The sequence below is a fragment of the Centropristis striata genome, chromosome 14 (genome assembly GCF_030273125.1).
Source record: "Centropristis striata isolate RG_2023a ecotype Rhode Island chromosome 14, C.striata_1.0, whole genome shotgun sequence".
In the NCBI taxonomy this organism is placed as follows: domain Eukaryota; kingdom Metazoa; phylum Chordata; class Actinopteri; order Perciformes; family Serranidae; genus Centropristis; species Centropristis striata.
The window spans coordinates 20,054,582-20,077,896 of record NC_081530.1 but is presented as its reverse complement, the minus strand read 5'-3'; the positions used below and the strand labels follow the sequence as shown (position 1 = coordinate 20,077,896).

At 40.9% G+C, this 23,315-nt stretch overlaps 1 protein-coding gene across 2 annotated transcripts in view; it reads right to left on the bottom strand.

Moving 5' to 3' along the window:
- The window catches only part of LOC131984326 (ephrin type-A receptor 7-like), a 179,329-nt gene that overhangs the window by 65,577 nt on the left and 90,437 nt on the right, over positions 1-23,315 (bottom strand). For both annotated transcript variants that reach the window (XM_059349184.1, XM_059349185.1), the window contains exon 4: positions 1,049-1,204. In XM_059349184.1, the coding sequence (XP_059205167.1) occupies positions 1,049-1,204 (156 nt within the window). The remainder of the gene's footprint in view (positions 1-1,048; positions 1,205-23,315) is intronic.

Here is a 23,315-nt window from a genome sequence, read left to right as displayed (position 1 = left end):
AGATTATTTAGCAAGGTGCATACATGATTCAAAATGAAGAGCCGAGAGTAGAACTAAATGCTAAACAAGATGTTTTAGGGGATGTTACAGTTAACTTTCATTAACTGAATGGGTCAAAGTTGTAAGACATACATCATTTTACTCTCAATGGGACCCTAACCATGGTTTGTGTTCACTGGTGTGTAAAGGATGGATTAAATGCAGAGGTTGATTTTCCCCGTTGTGGGACTGATATTGGAATATCTTAATCTTAATTTACCAAAAGAACAACTTGCTGTGTTGAAAAAGACTTGAAACTAGCGATTGAGACCGTAAACTCATTAGGAAAGTATTTCTTCCTGAGGTAATCAGGCAAAGACTATGGTAATTTCCCCATAGACTTCTATGCAATCCGACTAATTTCTGCAACCAGTGCAGTCGCCCCCTGTTGGGCATTAAAAAGAATACAGATTTAAAGCACTAATGCATTGGCATCAATTTTCAGACGTGGGGTTCCCACTTGAGGGAAGCGCGAGACACATATCCCGTCTCTAATTTTGATCCAGTCTTGTTCCCGGGATGATCAAAAGAAGCACTTGACTTGTTTTTCAGATGTTTTTTTTTTTTTTTTTTTTTTTGTTTTTTTTTTTACATGAAAGCAATGCAAGACCAGGGGAAGGGGGGCTGGGGGTGAAGGAGAGGTGAAGGTTGGGGGAGATGAGACATGGAAATGGGATGATGAGGAGGAGCCGGAGATGGGAGAACGAGGATAGATGGCGAGACAGAGACTGGGGAAGTGGGTGCAGGTCAGAGCAAGAGGTGATGGAAAAGAGGGGAGGGGGATGAAAGGATTCAGGGTGAAGGACGGGTAAAAGTGGTCTTTAAGATCAAGAAGCGAAAAGCAAGGGCACATAAATGAAAGGTTGAGTGGGTGGGTGTTAGAATGATTGGCTCACAAACATGGAAGTGCAAAAACGTCGAGATGAAAGGATATAGTGATATAGTGTGACAGGAAAAATGTACAGTCTGCGAGGACAAACACACAAGTAAAAAAATATAAAGTCATTACTTGTGCATGGTGCTGATGGTGTGTCCAGGGGGGTTCTGAAGTGGTCCTCCTCACACACACACACCACAGATCCTTCCTCCTCTGCAACACTGTTGGCTGGGCAGGGAAAACACTCCTGCTGCCTGGAGGACATCTTGTAGGAGCCACGGGGACACGCTGGAAAAGAACACACACAAATATCACACGTTAGATATGTCCAAGAAATGTGATTAATTAATAATTCCTGCTTCCTAAAGGGAAATCCCACAGACAGGCAGTTTAAGGGAGATCTCTCTACATATACAGTCATGGAAAAAATTATAAGACCACCCTTGTTTTCTTCAATTTCTCGTTAATTTTAATGTCTGGTACAATTAAAGGTACATTTGCTTGGACAATATAATGATAACAACAAAAACAGCACAAAGGAGTTTAATTTATGAGCTGATATCTAGACATTTTCCATGGTTTTCTTGATAATAACCAAAATCATTATCAAGATATCTAGATATCGGCTCTTTGTCCAAACAAATGTACCTTTAGTTGTACCAGGCATTAAAATGAACAAGAAATTAAAAAAAAAAAAAGTGTGTTCTAATATTTTTTTCCATGACTGTAAATCACACATTGTTGTGGAAAAATGAATTTAAAACCGTGAGTTATTTGCTACTAAAAACTGTTCAGCTCTTTACAGCATTGTTATATAACTTTCACATTTTCACTTCTTTGCCAAAAAAAAGCTTTAATCTCCCTTTTTTGGTTCATGAGAGAACAAATTAAGTATGAATGGAGAGAAAAATAGAAAGCATGTGAATCCAGAGGGAAGTACAGATGAGATAAAAGATATGTTTAGAAGAGACTTTTCTCTTCTAATAGAGACGACTTTGGCTAAATCCATCCGACAAACACAATTCTCACATTGCGTGTGATCAGTGGCCTTGGCAAATGGCATCAAAGGCTGCTACTGAATTGAACCAGCTAGGCAAACGAAAAACAAGGAGGAAATGCGCAGTCACGCAACAGCAGAACCCCAAACTTCATTTTGTTTGTGTTCTTAACATTTCCAACTTTACTTTTTCCAATATCTCCCTCCACAGTCAGACAACCAGCTTCGAGACTGCGAGAGGTGAGAATGTGGGCGAGGGGTGAGAAGCACTCGTGACCTTACAAGCGCAGCACAGAAGAATACACACCATGTAACAGAAGCTTATCAATGCATGTGTGACAACGGGCGGCGTGTAAACACACACTCACAGACAGGTTATTTTACACTCTCCCTCCATGCATTTCATTTTCCACTTGCCGTGCCTTTGTAGCAGGTGATAATGGGTGTGAAATCAGGGAGCCAGCTACCGCTCGATGCTCCGGTTCTCCTCTCTTCTGAGACTGTATTCTAAACAGCGGGTCTACATTAGCAGCTCTGGCATGTTCGCTCCCTCTTTTCCTTTCTCTCCTCTCCTCTGCTCTCTAGCTATTATCCTAATACATCTGTCTGTCTTATTCCTTTCTCCACTCTTTATGCTTTAATCTTTGGTCTGTCTTCTACCTTTCCCCCTCCTCGTCTCTCTCTCTCTGCCTCTGTTTTTTATTCCCTTAATTTAACGCTCTTTCCCTCCTCCAATTAAAAACACATAACCTCCAACAACCTTTCTTTTCCATGCATTAACTTTCAGTTTCATTATCATTTCACTTCTTCAGGAATTGGATTCAATTGGGTAAATTGTAATGATTATTTCATGTAAGGGAATAGCTGATCAGTCATGTAAGTTAAATGTTCGCTATGTCAGAACTTCCATCCATTCCATCTCCCATTTAGCGTATTAACTATTTTTCTAACTCACCCCCTCAAGCATGCGTAAAAACTTCAATGCACATGTTCTCAAGTTTTACCTAATTTTGGTGTTTCCATCAAGCTTTTCTAATGCAAATCTTCAAAATTTGTTGATGGAAACACTACTATTGAGCATGTTTTCACTCAACACAGATTATGTTACCAAGTGCACAGTTAGCATTAATGTTAAAGGGATAGAAACATAGTCAAATAGAGGTCTGCCTACTTTTGAAAATAACAGAACTAGATGGCACTTTTCATGTGGTGCTCTAAGTGCCAAAATTGCATCTGAGAAACCCACATTTCTTGTAGTAACCAGTTTCATGTAGGATCTATACTAGATGCTCACACTTATCTTGAGGAACTGGGTTATGATTTCTGGTAAGAGCCAAACCAATGAAAATGGATAAATATTATTATAAGTAAGAGGAAATATTTGTATTTGTTATTGGTGAACTGTCCCCTTAAGCAAGATTTTAAAGAATGGCAGCTGGTACTGGGAATAGATGTTGTTGCACCAAAATATATATATTGGTTAAATAAGCAACAATGCACAATGTAGTGCTGTGATATAAGAACAAGGCAGAGTTGAAGACAAAATCCATATTTTTCCTGCGTGAGGACACCCCAGGGAGCAATCTCACTATTGGACACTTACCAGAAACAAAGAGAAGACTGTTTAATGAAGTCAAGACAAAGAAGCAATACATTTCATTAGATTTATTTCACTTTGTCCCAAAGTGAGTGGCTAATTTCAGCAAGCTAGCCAACCTTATTGCATAAATTATAAGCTATTTCTTGCAATGTAAGTCAGATATCTTATCAAACCACTTGGTGTTGCTCCAACTGTGGAAATTTAACAGCAGAGATTTACAGGTCTGGAACCAGGCTAAAGAGAAAGTGGAGTTTTGTGGAGAAAGATGCTAGAGCTACTGGCACCGTGTCACACAAGAATACAGTCGAATATGCAGAGTGAGAGTGTGAGACAGGCAGGTTGAGGTACGCTCAGCAGGTGCAGAGACACACACGAAGCTGCTGTCCCATAATGCTTTTGGCTTATGCACGTTCATCAAGACACAAGCACAATAATGAAGAGGGCTTCTGTTATCCAACCTCTCTTTACTCAGCCACTTTTACAACACACACACACAAAAGGCCTGCCATCACACATCGATTAGCAAGCCTCGTCAGCCTCTCCTGGCTCAGACCAGAGCGAGTGTGCATGTGAGTGTGTTTTTTGCGCCTGTGTTCATGTGTGTACGCCTGCGAGTTGCGTATCCGAGGCTGTAAGAACCTTGTAATCGACTTTCTAATGTCTGTCATTACACAGAGAAAAGCCTCTCGCTTTCAGCTCACAGCACAGCCAAGCATGGGGACATAACAGAAACACACACACACCCTGTCAAGCAGCACTGGAGTAGACTCTCTTTGTTCCTGACCGTGCCGCCACTATCCTTCCCTCGCCACGCCAAGGACATCAAGCGTGAATAGCTCCCGAATCAAGGCGAAATTATGCATAGATCTATGAGAACAGAAATGGGTTTTGCATTTTCTACCTATCATGCTTAAAAGCAAGGCTCGCCATACTCGTGGCTGGCTGCAATACTGACTTATCTCTTCAATTCAGCGTGGATACACATTTAGCCAGCCCACCTTGGAAATGTGTGTCTAATGATAGGGGTGTATCAAGACAATATGTGCAGCTCAGATAACAAAAGGAGCGGGCGTGCTGCCCATCATCCTCCACAGCAAGGGATCATTCGAAGGCACGCCAACAGACGATGCCAGGAAAGGTCACGTCAGTCAAAACGGGCCAGTAGCCACCTGCCAATGGGGGAATGTGGAATCTCTAAAATGTGTCCAACAGTGGGAAAAAAAGAAGATGCTCACAAGGAAGACCACTCCAATCATTACAAGACATGTTTTTTTTCCTTCCATCCTGTCTTTGCCTTTTCAGTGCCAAGGTATACAAGTTAAACTGGATGTGAGAGCGTCGGGGAGAGAAAGGGAGAGGGGGTGGTTGGAGAAATAGAGAGACAGAAGGAGAGATCTGCCAGGACAGCTGGCAAACCAACTGATCAATTTGTCCTATGCGCCAACAGGGAGCCTCGATTAAATGGAACATGGTTGCACATGTACACACACACACATACACACACACACACACAGACATATTTCTTCAAGGTGTAATAATATAGATATGCAGCAAGATGCCAAGTCCTATATGAAGGGGATTGGGTGGGGGTTAAGGAGGGGGTTGGAGGACCAACTGGTGTGAGAGATAGTTAGATGAGACACCAGATGGACAGATGGTGTGTGAGAGACAGGAAGACATAGGCTACATACTGTACAAAGAGAGGACATTAAACAGAAGAAGTGGAATGGACTCCTTCAGCTTGACAGATACACAGAGTCAGAAAACAGATAAGCGCAGATGTGTAATGCATACAGATGAGAAGCAGAGAAAGACGCAGTGACAGTGAGCGAGACTAAGGTCATCTATAGTGGGATTATAATGCAACATAGCATTGTTCAGCATTTGTACTTGCTGGGAGTCAGTGGGTGTCGGGATAAAGTGAGAAACTTGGTATCAATCTAATCAAATAAAAGAAGGTAAACTATTCATGATTAAAATTACACTTTGAGATATGCCAACGATTTCACCATCTAATGAATAAAAACCCAAAAACTAATCCACATTTCAATGAGCTCACAAATTACTTTAATAGACTTTTGTCTTTGTGGGAGGAATCAATTTATAGTTTGCCCTTCTCTTATTTCTCTTCCTTTTCTTCTCTCTAACCTTAAACATACCCATTAATAAATCATGAAGCACTTAATACAATAAATGTGAGCAATGAATTGTTTCTTTGCCTCCCTGACAGCACACATTAATTAATATTAATAACGCTAAAAGAAGAGTTTGCTTTCGACACACACATACACACACAGACACACACAGACACAGACACACACACACACACACACACACACACACACACACACACACACACACACACACAATAACACCATTATTGGTTTTTGGCTTCAGTTTTACTCTTCACTGGTTTAAAATTTCTCTGTTTTATTTGTTTTTTGCAGAGGTTAACAAGGCATGGAAGGAAAAAAAAATTAAAAAGAGTGAAAATAGGTGATGGCATGAAGGGGAGATGCAGTGCAGTGGATGTGATCCCAGCAGGTGGAAATCAATAATTCAGAGAGCTCTAATTCAGATCAGTGCCCTCTGTGTGGCTGATGCTGATTCTGATGCTAATTCTTTCAGCTGGTAGGCAACTTTAACATCCACAAAAATGAATTCTCATTACCATCAAACAGTTTTGAAGGTCTCTTTTACACACACACACACACACACACACACACACACACACACACACACACACACACACACACACACACACACACACACACACACACACACACACACACACACACACACACACACACACACACACACACACACACACACACACACACACACACACACACACACACAACCAGCAATAAACTGCGGGTCAGACAGGTAGGCGGGTAGCGGGAGAGAAATGACTGATTGCTGCGTTTAAATGTTCCAGGTTGGGTCAAATTATACAACTTTGTAATGATGAGGTTATGGTGCCCTGATGAGTTTGACCAGGCAAAATTGGACTGAACTGGATAGAACGAGTCACCTTTAACAAAAATACAGTACTTAGTAAAGATATTAACTCCAGCCCAAATGCAGAGTGGATTTAGATATCCTGGAGAGTGGGAGAATGGGCTTGGAGGGTTGCCAGTGTGAATCCCCAGACTTGCAGTATAAGTGTGAACAATTAATGAAAAAATGGTCCCTCTGTCCCCAGAAACAGCTAGTGAAGCACCCTGGTCAATGCACTTACTTTTCTTTATCTATCAAGCCAACTGTCCGTGGCAAACGGTGGCAGAATGAGTGTATTAGGTGTAATATATGTTTTTTGCCCTAGTATATGATAAAAAAGCTTAACAGTGTATTTTATTTAACTCATATGTATACATCAAAAGACTTGGTCATAGGTCATATGTTTAGGAAAAAGTCACACAAATTTTTCCAAAACATCCTGAGATATATCACAAGAAACCTGAATGTCAAGGTCATGGTGACAAAAGATGAAAAGTAGAAGTCAGCAAGCTTTATCATCTGGGGACCATGAATGTCTCTACCATTACTAATTTGAGAGAATACATTATTGAAACAATAATCTCTTTAAACAAACTCTGAAGCATTCTGGTTTTCGTTTGTAGTCCGAGAGGTAGTGACCAATCATGTTTGAATGGGATTTGGTTGGATGCAGGTAAACAGTCCAAGTGGAGAGCAAAAAAGTGCAATCTCAGAACCTATCAGGCTATCATCACATGACAATTAAGCTTTTTATTAGCTCTTTAAGAAGGCAATGCATCTACATTCATATATGCATTATACATAAACGGGCTGCTTGTGAAACAATCCGGTGGTCATCTCACAACTCCAACTCCATTCTTGTGTCTCAAGTTGCTAAAAGGACTGTGAACAATGACTGGCGCCTGGAAGAGGAGGAAGAGGAAGTCTTATCTTGAGACTGGATACCAGATATCCTGGCAATCTGGTGGATATACAGGAACCCCCAAAGGCTAAAATGTCATACAGCCAATGGTGGATGAGTTTCGAAGTTGTTGAAACAAGAGCACAAATTATTAAATCGAGAGCACAAAGCAGTTTTTTCCCCCCTCGGTGACATCTCCCAGGATTTAAACAACAATGCACTTTTGATTGAAAAAGAGAACTCAAGTCAGTATAGTTTATTGGCGGTTAAGTGTCACATCATAACAGGCTTTAGTGTTCTACTGCTATAAGCGGATATTAGTAACTGATGAAAAAAGCTATTTTGTGACACTTTCCATGACCTGCTTTTTAAAGACAACAATCGTCTCTCACGCTACATGCAGTGTCATAACCTGCGTGTGCGTCAAACTGCTGTGAAGATATGACCGAGTCCTTGATTACAGCATAAATCCCCGTTATCAGCTCAAAGTAAAGACCTCATTCAAGTCTTCCTACTGACTGGCTGCTGCCTCACAGTGTAATCGGGAAGAAAGCTCTGAGCCATGCCATTCAGGTCAACGCTTTGCTTTATCATTTTATTCTCTGTTCTGCCCTGGTTACCACAGACTGACATCACACAGAGAACACAGGAGGATAACTAGCGAACAATGTCGCCAGGGGTATTAATGTCAGCGGTGCTGTCTACGAGCTTTACACTGGAGACAAGTCTAATTCTGCCAAAGCCGAAAGTAGCACGTATGCACAGCGACACATGCACACAACCACACAACCACACTAAGACACAAAAGCTATTACACGATTACACATACTTGTATGAATGTAAACACCCACAGATTCATTCACTGGCTCTCTCACACAGACACACACACTTAGAGACAGAACATTTAACAATGCCGGAGTGGTTACATCACAAAACGGGCACAACAAAGAGCTGCTGCGTTACATCACAGCACCCAAGGTGCCAGGTCTGTTCTGTTTGAATCAGACAGAAGGTGCAGAGAAGGAACAGAGAGGCAACCACCCAGACAGACAAACAACACACCTGAACCAGGAGAGGATCAAACACAAATGTACTCACACTCAGCACGACATGCAGGCACACATCAAACAAATATGATCCAGACACACAAAAAGAGGCAAGCAACTGAAGACATGGGGACATAAATAGCCAAGTACAGCACAACACATCATTAGTTTTGGACAAATTAAAAGTTTGACCTGCTGATGACACTAGAGGGAATGTCAGGGTGTCCCAAAAGTTATTATAATAGATCCTGGGCAGAAAGTGAAGGTCTAAACTAAGTGTAATCATAATCCATCAAATACTTGTATCAGGAGATTTCACTCAAAACCTCAAATGTCAACCTGATGGAGGTGATGGAGGAATAGTCAAGTGTTTTGGATTCAAAATTTGGGAAACATTAATGTTTGTGCAACAAATTTGTGTTGATCTATTCAGTAAATATTGAGATATTTCACAGTAAATGAAAACTTGAACTGACTGAAGGCACTAAAGTCAGGGAATCACCAAGGTCAGTAGGATGCATCCTCTGGGGACAAAGAATGCCTGTGCAACACTGCATGGGAATCTATCAAATAGTTAGACAAAGGATGTAAATAATTAACCCATGACTGTTAACTGACAATGAAAACTAATACTAGTTAAGCAATTTAAAAAAAACATTATTGGGTGGCTACATGCACAACCACACATGGATTTTTATTGGAGGACCTTATTTCTACTGTGTTTGAAGGTCTCATCTTCTGCTAAATTCATGGCTCTCACAGCCGACGCGACTCACAATGGGGAGTTGTGTGACAAATGCCACTATATCAATGAGGCAATGAGGACTGGTGGGTTAAATCGGGGGTCCTTCTTACACCGAGTATGCCACGCAGACACAGAGCAGATGACCTCACAGTTAAACTAGCTGTGGAGACTTGGGGATAAGTTCACAACAATGCATGCTCCTGCTGTCTTCCTCCTGGACGACTGAGTTGCCTGCTTGACTGTAAACAGTTTATGATCAGAAAAACAAAGGCCTTTCTGTCAGAAAAAAACAAAAAGGGGCATCCCTAGACCGGGCCAAAGTGCTGGACTTTGCCAGCCCTAAAGGGATGCCGCTAGCATAGCTAGAAAATGTGCTATTTTTGCGGGTTTCTACTCCCTTTTGAACTTAAATATCAACTGCTGGAAGTCTTGTGTATATTTACTCTCATATGTTGTATTTTGTGTATTTTAATCCCATGTTAAATATGATATTAAAATGCTCTGACAAAATAAATTGAAAATACAGTATGTCTTATGTATGTATGAATATAAAAACAAGCATTTTCTTTGATGCAAACACATAATGAGAACAGACAGATGGACGAAGGCTACATAAATGTATATTATGAACACAGTGACTCACATGTCACAGGGGCTGATTATGCCAAATGCAACACACACGAGCAAATACACACAGAAGTCAATCACTGTCTCTTAACAGATCCTCTTCATCTTTTTTCCTATGTTTTCTCTCTAATACCGTGTCACTCTGACGTTTACCTTGCTCCCATCTCATCTTCTCAAACAGCTCTTGACTGCTATCAGCTCTGCTCTCTGCCAAACGCTGCCCACTCCCCCCCGCCCGCCCGCCACCCCTGCCCTCCCTCTATCATGTTTGCTCTCTCCAGTCCTCCCTCCTTTTTTTGTCTATTATTCGCCATCCCTTTTTGTGCCAGCTATCATTTTCGCAGGATTTATCAGAGGCCGTGGAACAAAAGACTGAGAGGGAACAATTTCAGGATATTATCTCCGCCTCCTATCCTCTACCCATCTCTCACAGACACACTCACATGTGCTGTTCATTTACATTTCTGGTATTTAGCTGTTGTTCTTATCCAGCCAGAGCTTCAGTAAGCTTTGGGAGATTGAATTGCAGCCAGATTTTTGTTCTTTCATTGTATTTCTTCTACTCATTAAGCCGTTTTCATCAATTTTGTGTGTTGTACAATCGCATACCATGAATTTGAGACCCTTGCAACAACCTTCACATTCAGATTACAAAGGCTGTGCAGCTACAGAAATCAAAGTACATTCACCCCCATTGTCCTAGATTGGAGGCAGACATCTCAGCGATAGATATTTCCGTGTAGATGCCACAAGGGTTAAGTGTAAAAACATGTTGTTTTGTAATCTGTCTGACTTTAATTTAATCTTTGCCTAATTGGAACATCATCATCTGCTTAATCGTGACGTCACAGATTATAACTCAAGATCTCCACACTGATTGTGACATCAGCATCTCTGGCTTAAAGCTTCTCAGCCTCGTTGGCCAAAGCAGACTCTGGCTGTGTCCGAAGTCCCTGCCTCATTAACTTTCAACTCATTCACTAGAGACACAACAGAATAATTTTGCACCATCACTGACTGGTGTTTTATGGCACATGATTCATTTTGGCACCTATCAAATGCAACAAATTGCACTGTGGAGTTGTTAGCAAAAAAGTAGTGTACACCCCAAAGACACTACTTGGTTCCATTGTTGGAAACTGATTTGAATTCAGAAACTATTGCTGGCCTTAAAAGGAGTTGAGTTAACACGTTCAAGAAAACAGTCCCAACCCATATTTTTGGCTGACATTGGCCTATTAAAGACATATAGATATCTATTGGTATTGGCAATTATGTTGCATGAAATGTGCCGATATGAAACTGTTTTTTACAAAAACATATAATACAGAAACCAATGCTTAGATGATTTAAAAATATATTTTTATGTATTTAAATGGTCCGTAATTGACAGATACTGAATATATAGTTCTGATATTGGTTGTCACTGTTACACATCTGACTGGAAAAGGTCCATTTTCTTTTCCAGTTTGAAAAAAATCTGCCCCCAAATCAGTAATTAATTACTTCTTCCCTTCTAAAATCAGCATCAGTTTCAAAACAACCATACCCATCAATCTTTAATATAAATGTTCTTCCTTTCATGATATTCCCAACCTGAAAAGAGTCAATCTTCGGAAAGCTCAGTTCACATGTTGTGACATGTTTGCTGACATTTTCAGAAATGGCAGAGACCATGGAAGTTCATTTTTAGGGGGATATTGTAGTTTTAGTCACGCATGTTTGTTACTTTATCATTATATCTGAGGAAAATGCTGTAAACCTCGACAACAGGAAGAGTCAGCCTCAGTGGCTTATAGACACTGACAGTAACGCTAATGTGTCCTCAAAACTTGACCCCCCACAACTACTTGAACGGCAAGCACATTGTGGAAGAAATCAACAAGTTCCATTTAAACACAGCATTTAGTAGTGCATTGAATGGCAAATAGGACTATTGTCTTACCGTAATGTACAATCTGGGGCATATAATCACAATATCCATTGTTGGATGCTGGTGCCGGGCCTCCCCTTCACTCTCTCATCTCATGCTTTTTTGACTGACTCTACTGTCAACCTATAAATAAAGGGAGAGATGGCCTCTTTGTGACACCATCAGCTTAGGTCTCAAGCTTTGCGACCTAACTTTGACATCATCAAACCCCACCTCAATCACAAGCCCTCGACTGTGAGATCAGCAACCTTGTCTAGTAGTCGCTGTGTTGAAGTGTGTTTGTTTTCCCATGTTTGTGATTGATTGTCTCCATTTAGCTCGAACACACAGGCATTCATTTCTGTCTGCCTCTATCCCAGTGACATGGCACCTGCATGCAAGCACACGTGTGGGGCAAAGGCAAGCAGACACATTTAGGTTGCAGGCGGCCACCAGCACACACACCATGTCTCAAAATGCTAATGTGCATATGCAGACACAAACACCCTGCAGACTACAAAGCAGCGCTGCTGTCTAAGAATGCAAAATCCAAAGTGGACCGACAAGAAACAACTCTTCTGACACAGAGGAAGAGCAAATGGAGAGAGATTTGGGAGAAGAAACGGACGGTAAAACACTGTAAAAACAGAATTTAGTGCTGATTGGTCAAGCCGTGCAATGTGGCCTGCAGGCTCTGAGCCTTCACGTCCCACTGATACCCATTATCATCATCACCACCATCACATCCAGATGGACACACACTCCTTACTGCACAAGCCTAGCCTGCACGGGAAACAGCTTGCAGCAGAAGATGGGTTCAGTTAACGTTAATGTTAGGGTAATATATTGTCCATGTGTGCATGTTTGTGGGTGTGTGTGTGCGCATCTGAGCGTCCCAGTCATTTACATTATAAGCATATCAGCCGCAAGTCAGCAAACATGTTTGCATGTGAATGTCAGGCAATTTCAGGTCGAGCGCTCGCAAAATGAGATTCAATGTTCTGCTCTTTTTGAACCGTCATGCTGTTGTGCTGCACATGTGTGTGTGTGTGTGTGTGTGTGTGTGTGTGTGTGTGTGAGTGTGTGTGTGTGCACCATCTCTCCTGCCTGTCATACTTCACTAAAAATACAATTCCTCCCTCAAACTGAGAGCGAAGATAAGCTTAGGTAAGAGAAGTAATATTGATTTGTAATGCTGCTGAAGGTTATACACACACAGCAGCCTTTTTAGACACTTACATCTCTCCCCATTTGCAATGGCAATATGCAATGTCATTCTTCACTACTTCCAATTTTTCATGTATAAAAATGTATCAAGTGCATGTCTACAGTATGTCTGTGCAACGAGTACGGTGCAGTCATAAAAAAATATTGAATGAAAATGCTGTCAATGTTTGTGTTTCTGCAGGAAAAACCTCCAGACGGAAGCAAACAGCGAGTAATCCTGAAAAAAATAGTTTGTTGTAGTCGAGTCAGATCATAATTCACTGTGACACGTAAGCCTAGATGTTACATTTCCAAGACATTTAATAATATATGCAACTGGAAGCTAATCACATTCACTGGTGGAATCATTAGAGAGGATATGGAGAGATTCTGTTTTTTTGCAGACCCCTTAATTGTGTGCGTGTGTGTTGAATATGGCCTGCTTATGGAAATTAACAAGCATAATCTTCAGCCTGCAGTCTGTTGTGACACGCCGATTTCATTTGATTCTTCTAAATCAGCTATTCAAATCTGGGATGTGAACTTGAATGATTCGTGACTGCTAATGACATTCCATTTTCCATTCGCCTCATCCGAATCAGCCATTTTCATAAAGACTGTGACCCAGATATAGACAAAACAGCCTGATAAATTTGATTCCCAAGAGTGCAGATGGATGAGCGCTGCTGCATATCCTTAAGTATATCGCAGAAGAGGAGAGAACGGAGAGGGAGAAAGAGGAAAAAAACTGTAGAGCAGTTCACTCAATCTAGTGTCTTGTCAAATTGTTAAACGAGGGGAGGTCAAGGGTAATCAGATAGCTCCTCAACCCTGGAAGACACACCTATTAGAGTCACTTAGAGGGGGCCAGGATAGGGAAAGGTGCATATCTTTGTGTGCTTATGCTGTATAATTATGTATATGAGGGGCCTATATGAGGAGGTGTGCATCTTTTACAGCATATTAGAGCCTAATGTGTGTGAATGAAAAAAGTGTGTGCCTGCACATGCACGCATACACAGTAGCAAGGGGATTAGAGGTGTAAATGCTAGTCGCAAACAATCGTCTCCTGACAGACTCTATTGAGAGCGAACAACCATCTGCTTATGATAGAAACCATTGTACACTGTAGTACATTTCGATACAGCAGCCTACAGTAAATACAACCGTGTGAAATTGTATTTTATGACACCGTGCAAGGGAGGTGTTGATGCAAATCTGTGGTAATATTTTTTGCACATAATGTTGTACTTGTTAGCATCATTTTGTAAGTGGTTTAAATGATTTTAGCATAGGGAATGTTAAAAACAATTGACAATGTGATGCAGTCCAATGCACCATATGCTCAGTACAGCTTCAGAACGAGAGGTCGACCGATTAATAGGTTTAAAAATATTCAAAAACAATAATTAAAAGAAAATCCTCATGCCTATATTCTATACTTATCAGGATTTCCTTCATTTTCACTGAATTAAAAACTATATAAGAAACTTTACGTGTGCTTTTCATATATATGGTGCTTCAAAAAAGATATTACACACACAATAGTTTAAAAGTAAACATAAAGTGGCGATGGATGCAAATTATGTGTTATTGTCCATTTATTGCTATGTATTGCTGTGGGAAAAAAACTGTTCTTTAGTCAATTTGTCGGCGATAGTCCGTATATTTAATATCTTTTAGTTATATTTAATTAATTGTAATTTATTCTTGTTTCTCACATTACAGATGGGAACTGGTGAAACCTAAGTGCCTTTATTTATTTCTCATTTAGTATATATATATAACTCTGACTTTCAGATTTTTACAACAGTTGTCCGGATTGTAATAAGTTAAAAAAATTGTCCATTCCGTTTGTCAATTTATTTATTTTTTTTGCTTTGGGGGGTGATATCGGCCGACTAGTCAGCTTTTTCCTGCTAACAATCATTATTCAGTTGATTGTTGATTGTATCAATTGAACTCTATTCAAAATGCACCAGTCAAGACAAACTAGTGTCAGAATTGAATGCAGAGCTACTGTATTGCACCGAGTTACATCATGCAGGTGTTTATTTTCCTCATCACTCAGTTTAAGTTTGCTTGACAATATAAGCATTCCACTCACTTCTTTGTCTGCCCTCTTTATTTTTTATTTGCTGTGCTCCGTTCTGAGATGCACACACTGGATTCACCTGCCTGACCCTCATTTGACACCTGACCTGCATGTCATGTGTCAAATGGGGGTCAGGCATGAGGTCACATCTCCAAGGAAAACTGAAAATCAATGGTTTTGCTTTTCATGCATACACAAACAAGTTATTTCAGCCGGTACTGTGCTCGGTTTCCCAAAGTTTTTGTTCTATAAGTGGTGAGTAGAACCCCCTTTTGTGATGTTTTCTATTCAAAATACAAAAAGAATGTCAGGGGTTTAGGAAACTTGTTTTCAATCTTGATAAAGTGTTGGTGTTTGTGGAGGCTTGTCCCAATTGCAAAAGGGATTCTTCTTCCCCAACCAGTGCAAAAAAAGTGGCAGCATAACTCTGAATAGCTGATTAGCTCTCTAAATACATGATACTAACGATTAATTTTAGATGATACGGACACACCTCTTTCCTGCTGTAAATCATTAATGTACAACACAGGTTTTATGATTTCTACACTATAAAAGTCCTGTGTTCAGCCAACCATCTCAGGCAAACCTAATCCCTGCTCATCGCTCATTTCCTGCGACATTTGAGCTCCAGCGTCCTGATCCAAAGTTATTAAAAAGCTGAACGGCTGCAGAGATGGATGGAGATGGTGGTAGGGGGTCACTTGGACCATAAGGCTGATTAAGTGTTTTCACTGGCGGGGGGAGTCACGGTCAGAGCATACGACAGTTAAAATGTTTTTGGAGGGTGTGTACACCGTGTGTGCGTATATGTGTGTGCGTGTGTGTGCACAAGACCCCATGTGATGAGGAACAGTTGGTCTATCAAGGAGATGGATGAGGTGGGCCGATCCTCCAACCCCTCCCACCCCCCACTGGTTTTAATGGCTGAGCTTCATGACAGGGATCAAAACAGGCACACATAAACATGCGCAGCACAGTGTTTAGAGCTCATTGTTTCCAGCTCGTACTGAGTTCTTGTAAGAAATGCCACAATTTTCCTTTTTAAAAAAGAGCATCAATTTAAAGTGATTTTAACTAGCATTTTATACCTCCCAGCATCTGAAAATGACTATGTTTCTTGCAGCAAAAACACAGTGATCACCGCAGTGTACAGTCAACAAGGTCTTCCTGTGACAATCACAGCTCAGAAAATGCTTCCTGGGATAAAAAGTGAGAAGAAATGCAAATGAGATGCTGATTATGCACCAGAGTCCCTCTGAGAAAGTTAAAAAAGAAAAATCTGTTAAAGTGTCTGTGTTGCAAATTGTATTTCTGAAAATCAGTTTTCCACCTGAATTTCGTTATTATTGATGTTTGTGTGCAATTTTAATCAAACGTTTTAATAATAATAAACACAGCTGAATTTTCATATTGCCAAATTCCAAAAAGACCCAGAATTAAAATATATTTCAAATATAAACACAAGAAACTAATGCAGCCATCTTTTCTTCAGACAAGTTCTTTAAACAACCCCGCCCTGAAAACCTGTGTGAGCAGATGCAATGTCGAATAAAACACACACTGTTAGCCAGACACACACACCAACATAGATGCACATGCATACCAACACACGCCAACAATTACCATAGTTTAGCTCGCTGTTTGAATTAAAAACGAGGCCTTGCAACACAATCAGGGGCCGCAATTAAGCTGTGAAGGTAAAGCGGCCTTGACCTTGTTGTGTAATTAACGGACTCTTCTTTCATTAATCCCCACCACCCGTCCCTTACTTCCCCACCCCCCCTACATCCTTTCGTTCACTCAATGCCTTCCTCCTTCTAAGCAGCCGTTTAATTAAGACATGCAAGATGGCGTCGCAAGGAGTCAGGGGATAGAAGTCAAGCAATTAAGGGACAGAGAAAAGAAGGGATGAAGGGAGGGACGAGAGTCAAAGAAAGAGAATTAGAAGACATGACAAGAGATGAACACAAAGTGAATTCTTTCGCACATTTTGCTGTTTTACAATAGTCTCAATCTACCATGTTTGCTTTTATTTATTTATTTTTTCTCGGAAACACTATTTGCATCTTGTTCATTTCCCCCGACTGAAACTCTCTCCTGAACCAATCTGTCACAACATCCTCTGTTCTGAAGCCTCCAATGATTCCTTTAAAAGTTTAGAGAGAACAGTCATCTAAAATATAAATCTATGAATGACTGTTTGTTTGTCTGCTTAGAAGGGTTTTCACTTTACTCCGAGTGCAATCTCCCTCCTGGCATGCAGGCAAGCACGTACACACACACACACACACAAACACAAACACTTACACAACTCTCAGAATACTCTACCAAGGTCTTAGCTGGGAATTATGGTCCAGACGCTGTAGCATGTGGAGACAGACTGAACCAGACAGTGAGTCATCGTGTAAAGTGACTCATGAAGCATCTCATCGTATGTGTGCATTTTAGCACAAATGCATTTTCATGTTCACTTCCTGTTTTGTGTGTCTGTTTACGTGTGTGTATCGTAGTCTGTGATGGTGTCGGGGTGGGCAGAGTGCCTCAGACACAAAGAGCTATTCGTAGAGGAGAGCGATGCTGATAATCTGTGCTCAAAAGAGGCCTCGCCGCCTAAAACCAACTGTTCAGACAGAGCAGAGAGCAACTAAAAAGAATCATGCTGCACAAGCAGACGCGACAGACGTTTCGAGACCCACTTTACTGTGCTATTTACTGCCTCACTTAGTGCTGTCGACACCCATCGCCTATACAGGCGGGGAGCTATGGTGAGTCTCAGCTTGAAACAGGTAGGAGTAGAAGACAAACAGGTGGCTGGAGACTCGCCGCACAGTCAGATTGTACTTAAAAATGGAGGGTGAAGAGACAAAAGGAAAATATTAAGGCTGGATATAGCAGCCATGAATGCAGCAAAACATCAAGCATCCAGTTTTCTGTCCTTTTTATCCACAAAAGATATGTGTTTGGCTAAATTTAGCTTTTTGGGCTTTCATTTCTGTCATTGTGCCGGGCCAAAACCTCAGGGTGATTATAATACAAATGGATAAACACTATCTGACTCATTAGCTTCTTCTAATTAAGGACCACAAATCCTTAATACCCCAGTCCAGTTGTTTCAGAGTCCACAGTTTCAAACATAAATTGCTGGTAAATAAAACTTGTCAGACAGCCTGCTGACAAACCTTCACTTAGAGGCATAATGGCAACGGCTGATGTTAAAATCTACTGACCAGACAGCCACAGTGCTTGTCATAATTTGGGTAGAACAGGCAGACTCTCACACCACAGTGGCCATCAACACAAGTTAGAATCAAACACTGACACTAGGCGGTCCAGTTAGTCTAGTCTGTTTCACACTCTGCACAGCTGGTCGAGAGTTCCTCGACTGCCTCTGCTTCACTTGTTAACATGAGAAGTTGTCTGTCATGGGTAGCCAATGCATTCTCATGAACGGTTCGTATAATATCTTACTTAATACAACCATTAGGGTTAGAAAAATAAGCTCAAGCTGTGGTGGACTCAGGCTGTTTTAGGGGCGGGGCAGAAAAAAATAAAAAGGACATCACTTTCATATGATGGGGCACCAGTGTGCAGAAAGTTTTCTAGTATGTAGGCCATTCTATATAACACTATAATTTTTTCTCAATTTTAAGGGCAACCTTGAGGGCATTTTATCACATTTTCTCCATATAAGAGGACCCTTAAAATAACAACATTGACCTTTGGTTTCACAGGAGACACATATACCAGTCTGTTGGGTTAAAGATCCGGGTTTGTTTGACCCATTCTCCACCACTGCAGCCAAAGCTAAATGGACTTTAACAGTCTTTATACTACATAATCTAACTTCCTCTTTTGCTCGCATCATATGGCCACTAGAGGTCACCACCTAACAACAAACATCATTATGAGGCAAAACACCAGCCTCCTCCTGGCTCATGGTTGTTAAATATGAAAAAATTACTTTTCATAAGCATAACTGTGAACAGTGAAACAGAGCATGGAAAGATAAAAAATAATAATCACAGGGGGGCAAAACTTCCAATGTAAGGAAGCAGGCCTGAAACTAAATATATAACAGAATCAGGAGTTTGCATTGTGAGCAGTGACAGACAACTGAATAGCAAGCAAGATGCAAGATAAATTTTTTTTTTTTTTAATTTAACTTCCATTACTGTATAACTGTAGAATTATGGTGTCCAGGCTGCTAATAAAAGTAGCTTAAAGTTTATGCCTGGCTTGTATTGCTGACAGCCCGCAGTAGGGTAAATAATCACTGGCACTGACTCATGTCTGGTATTTATTTATGAATAAATGACTGAAGGCACATAACTGGAAAATTATGGGGATTTCATGAATTAATGAGGGATGTGTAAATGATTCATTAAAGGGCTGACCGGTGGAAACGGAGGATACACCGGTTGTGTCCTCCAATTTTGAGCTACATTATTGGCCACATTTGGAGAGGCCTTTAGAATTGGACATCATTGTCAACAGCAGCATTTTGTTGTACTCTGTCTTCACCTGCAGACTCAAAAAGGTTCAGATACAGTTGCTTAAAGACTCCAAGTTCCTCTCTGGCTGCCTTGTTACTGGAGGGAAAATGCCAATTATCGAAATAAATGCTGGCATACAGTCAAGTTACTTAGCAACAGCCATTGTCCGAGGCTGGAGCTCAAACTTTACAATGTTTAAAACATGCACATGTAGCTTTACCATACTCATACCAGTATGTGCTGCAACCCCATGATAGTTGCACCAATGCCACACCCCGAACCTCCACAACCGGAGTGGTAATGACCAATATTTCCAGTCATATTGTAAGCAAGGATTTGTTTTTCAGAGCAAACAATGTGCACATGAAGCAAATTGAAAGTGTCATTTCAGAACAACAGAGGCTTTGGAGCAAAAGAAAATTTAAAAGGGGTCCTTCAAGAGACTTGAAAGCTAATAAAAAAAGCTTTTTAATAGCGAGGCAGCATACAAAACCAACACACTTACAGAAACTATTGTTTAAAACTCTGTAATTTTGCAGAACAAGAATAAACTCTTCCACACAGTGTGTAAGGATGACAGAGGTCATGGAGGGAGAAAGCAAGACAAACTAGCAGCATTATTTAGCTGTTGCGTGGGAGTGTTATGTGTGCGAGTGTATCGATTTGTCCTTCCCCTGAAGCGCTGTAGCACCATCCCTCCCTTTGCATTTGTTGTGCTTTCTTTTCACTCCCTCAGTCCTTGCTTTCCTGTTGGCTCACACCCTACACACTTGGAGCTCTCTATCGCTGGGAGGCGAGCCGAAGTGGTCTATGGAGTGTAGGTGTGTCTGTGTGTGTGTGTGTGTGTGTGTGTGTGTGTCTGTGTGTGTGTAGAGTGGTTCAATATAACCCTCTCTCTCTCTCTCTCTGTATTTCTAACTAAGCCTCACTGTGGGGCCACCGTTGTAAGAAAAGGCTACAGTGATTACTATACAGTTCAGGTCCTTGTTCTCCATACAACCAAAACTGTATGCAGTATCGATCCAACACCAATGATTTACTTCGGGATATTTCTGCAGTCTGCACAAAAGAACTGGATCATAAATGCAGTAGCCAAAACTCATTATCGAGTTTAGTTGTTCTATATTGTTGTAATAATGGTGCGACTAAGCGAAAAAGGCTGAGCCATTGAAAAGTTCATGCACTGAAAAAAACCTTTTAGGGTTTTTGAAATTGTACAATTGTTCTTATGTTAATGCTGATATTTGACATGTTTTTTTTTTTTCTGACTTTAGAAAGAGTGCTCCTTCTCCGTCCGGGTCAGGACACTTATTGCAATTGTTGAGGCAGTTACAGCTATGATTTGGGTGTCATATCTCAGCTTGGGTCAACTGTTGTTGACAGTTATGAGGTAAAATTACACAGCGTGTAGTGTTTAATGATAGTCCTCAAATTGCTGCCTGCTGTTCTGTCTTTTTACAGGATAAGGCTGTCAATACTATTATTTTTTTGTTATTTTCAACAAATAAAATAAAAAAGACCAAAAGCAAAAATGTGTCTCCTTACCCTGCCTGGGGCCTTAAACCCATTCATTCCTATGGAAAATGGGTCAAGAATATATATGTATATATATATGTATATATATATATATATATATATATATATATATATATATATACATACACATTTATGTTTAAAACTCCAGTGTTGTCTGTATTGTCTCAGTCCTTTAATATCTGCTCGGTTCTGAATATCAAGACTAAAAAATATGCATGTTAGTAGACATATTCAGCATTTGGGTCAAATTTTGTCTTTGTGTGGTTTAATAATCTTAAAATAATCTTAATCCAGCCCCAGTTTTAGTAGACAAGCACACACATTTCTCAATAATTAAAGACTAAAGTCATCTGTAAGCTCAACATCTCAACCTTCTGCTTCTAGTTTCGACTTCTATCTTTCTATCTTTTCTTGGAACAAATGTCTGAAAAAGGGTCCTGGGGTCCTGGTTTTACATAGCAGATGCCTGTGTTTGGTTGACTGAGCTGTAACTTCACTGTTTTGGCTTCCAAACAGACAGAATCTCCACACGAACACATTCCCCCATCCCTCTCTCCACCTCTGTCACTAACACACTTATTCTGTCTCTATCACTTCTTTCTCTTTCCCTCTCTCCCACTTCACACACGCAGAGTCCTGCTCCCTGCCCTCTGCTGCGCCGTGTCCTTGTTACAATCCTGCCTTTGGCACATCAGCCAGTTGTCCTCGCACACGGGGTCGACTCGGGTACACGACAACTCCAGCTTATGCAGAGGCAACAACAACTCTGGGACAACCGAGAGTGTGATTTTTTAAAGGAGTTCTTGCACTTTGCACATGTCAAATACTTTATGTAGTTGTATGCAGTTATTTTTACTTTTAAGGGTCGTGCATGGCCCAAACAGCTGGGCAAATCACAGTGATTAAAAAGGAAAAAGAACAAAAGATGAGTACATCAGAGAGTAGGAGAGAGAAGTATTTGAAACTACTTGAGAGAGGTCGGGAAGGAGGAGGCAAACAGAGACTGTAGAGACAGTGATTTTATTAGAGAGATGAAACTACTGTATGATTGCTTTCTGGCAGGGCTGTATGGGTCATTACTGGCAGTTTCTTAGCAGGCCAGTCGGGGGGCTGCTTGCCAAAATACATTCCCATCTGGATTGGAGCCTCTCCTCCTCTGCTCTTCCTCTTGCCCACTGTTGATCTGCATCGCTCTCAAAGCTGACCCCGTCCGCCCACTCTCCTCCATCCGTCTCGCTCTTTTAACCCCCCCCAACATCACCTCTGTCCATCCATCTCTCCTCTCATCCTAACATGTTTTCTCCCGCTCGCTCATTCTCTTTCCTCCCACCAGTCTCTCCATTAATACCTCTCACTATCTCCGTGCCCCGAGGAAAGAGCAGCGAGTGAGTGGGATCACTCCGACTCTGCGAGGAGCGGCCGCGATCCAAGTCAAAAATGAAAACATCCCCGCATTCGCACAAACACACACACACACACACACACACCGAGCACCCAGCGCACACACATGCACACAATCATCCAGAAACCCAGAAGCAGAAACACCCACCACCATTCCTTCCACTACTTAATAATCTGCAGGCTTTCTCCAAATATGCTTCTAGCTTTCTTGTTGGCAACTCTGAAAATTCACAGAGCTGGCAGTTTGCTTAATGTAATTTCCCTTTCGCTCACTTGCAGCCCCGTCCATTTCTATAGTTTAGATGTATGCATCGTAGGGTGCCTCTTATAATATATACTTTGATGAAATTGCAAGGGAAGTTGTGAGTTTTACACATGTTGCAAAATAATAATGATCCCTGTTGAGCCTTTGGGGATTGTATACGGAGTGCAGTGAGCAGTTACCATGGTAATGAGGGAATCAATTGCAGTGTTATGGCTAAAACTGCAGTAAAATGATGAACACAAGCCCCGAGCTGAGATCATTTTAAGGGCCTTAAGAACAACTGTGCACAAGGAATGCTTTTCCCCCTAACCATCGGTGAGTAACATCACTTAACATTAACCCCTTAAAAGATGTTATTCTTCGGTTTTCACTCTATTTATTTACAGGTGTGTGACATAATCAGTGCAAGGATCAGCTAGGTATGCCAGATATTATTCAGGATAAGTCTGACTACTCATAAATGCCTTCATAATGCATCTACCATGTCTGTGGTACTATATATATTTATTTCTTTGACAAGTTTTGAATATAAGTTTTACTGAACTGGAAGTTTGGGTGGATTGTTCTCAGAGGTT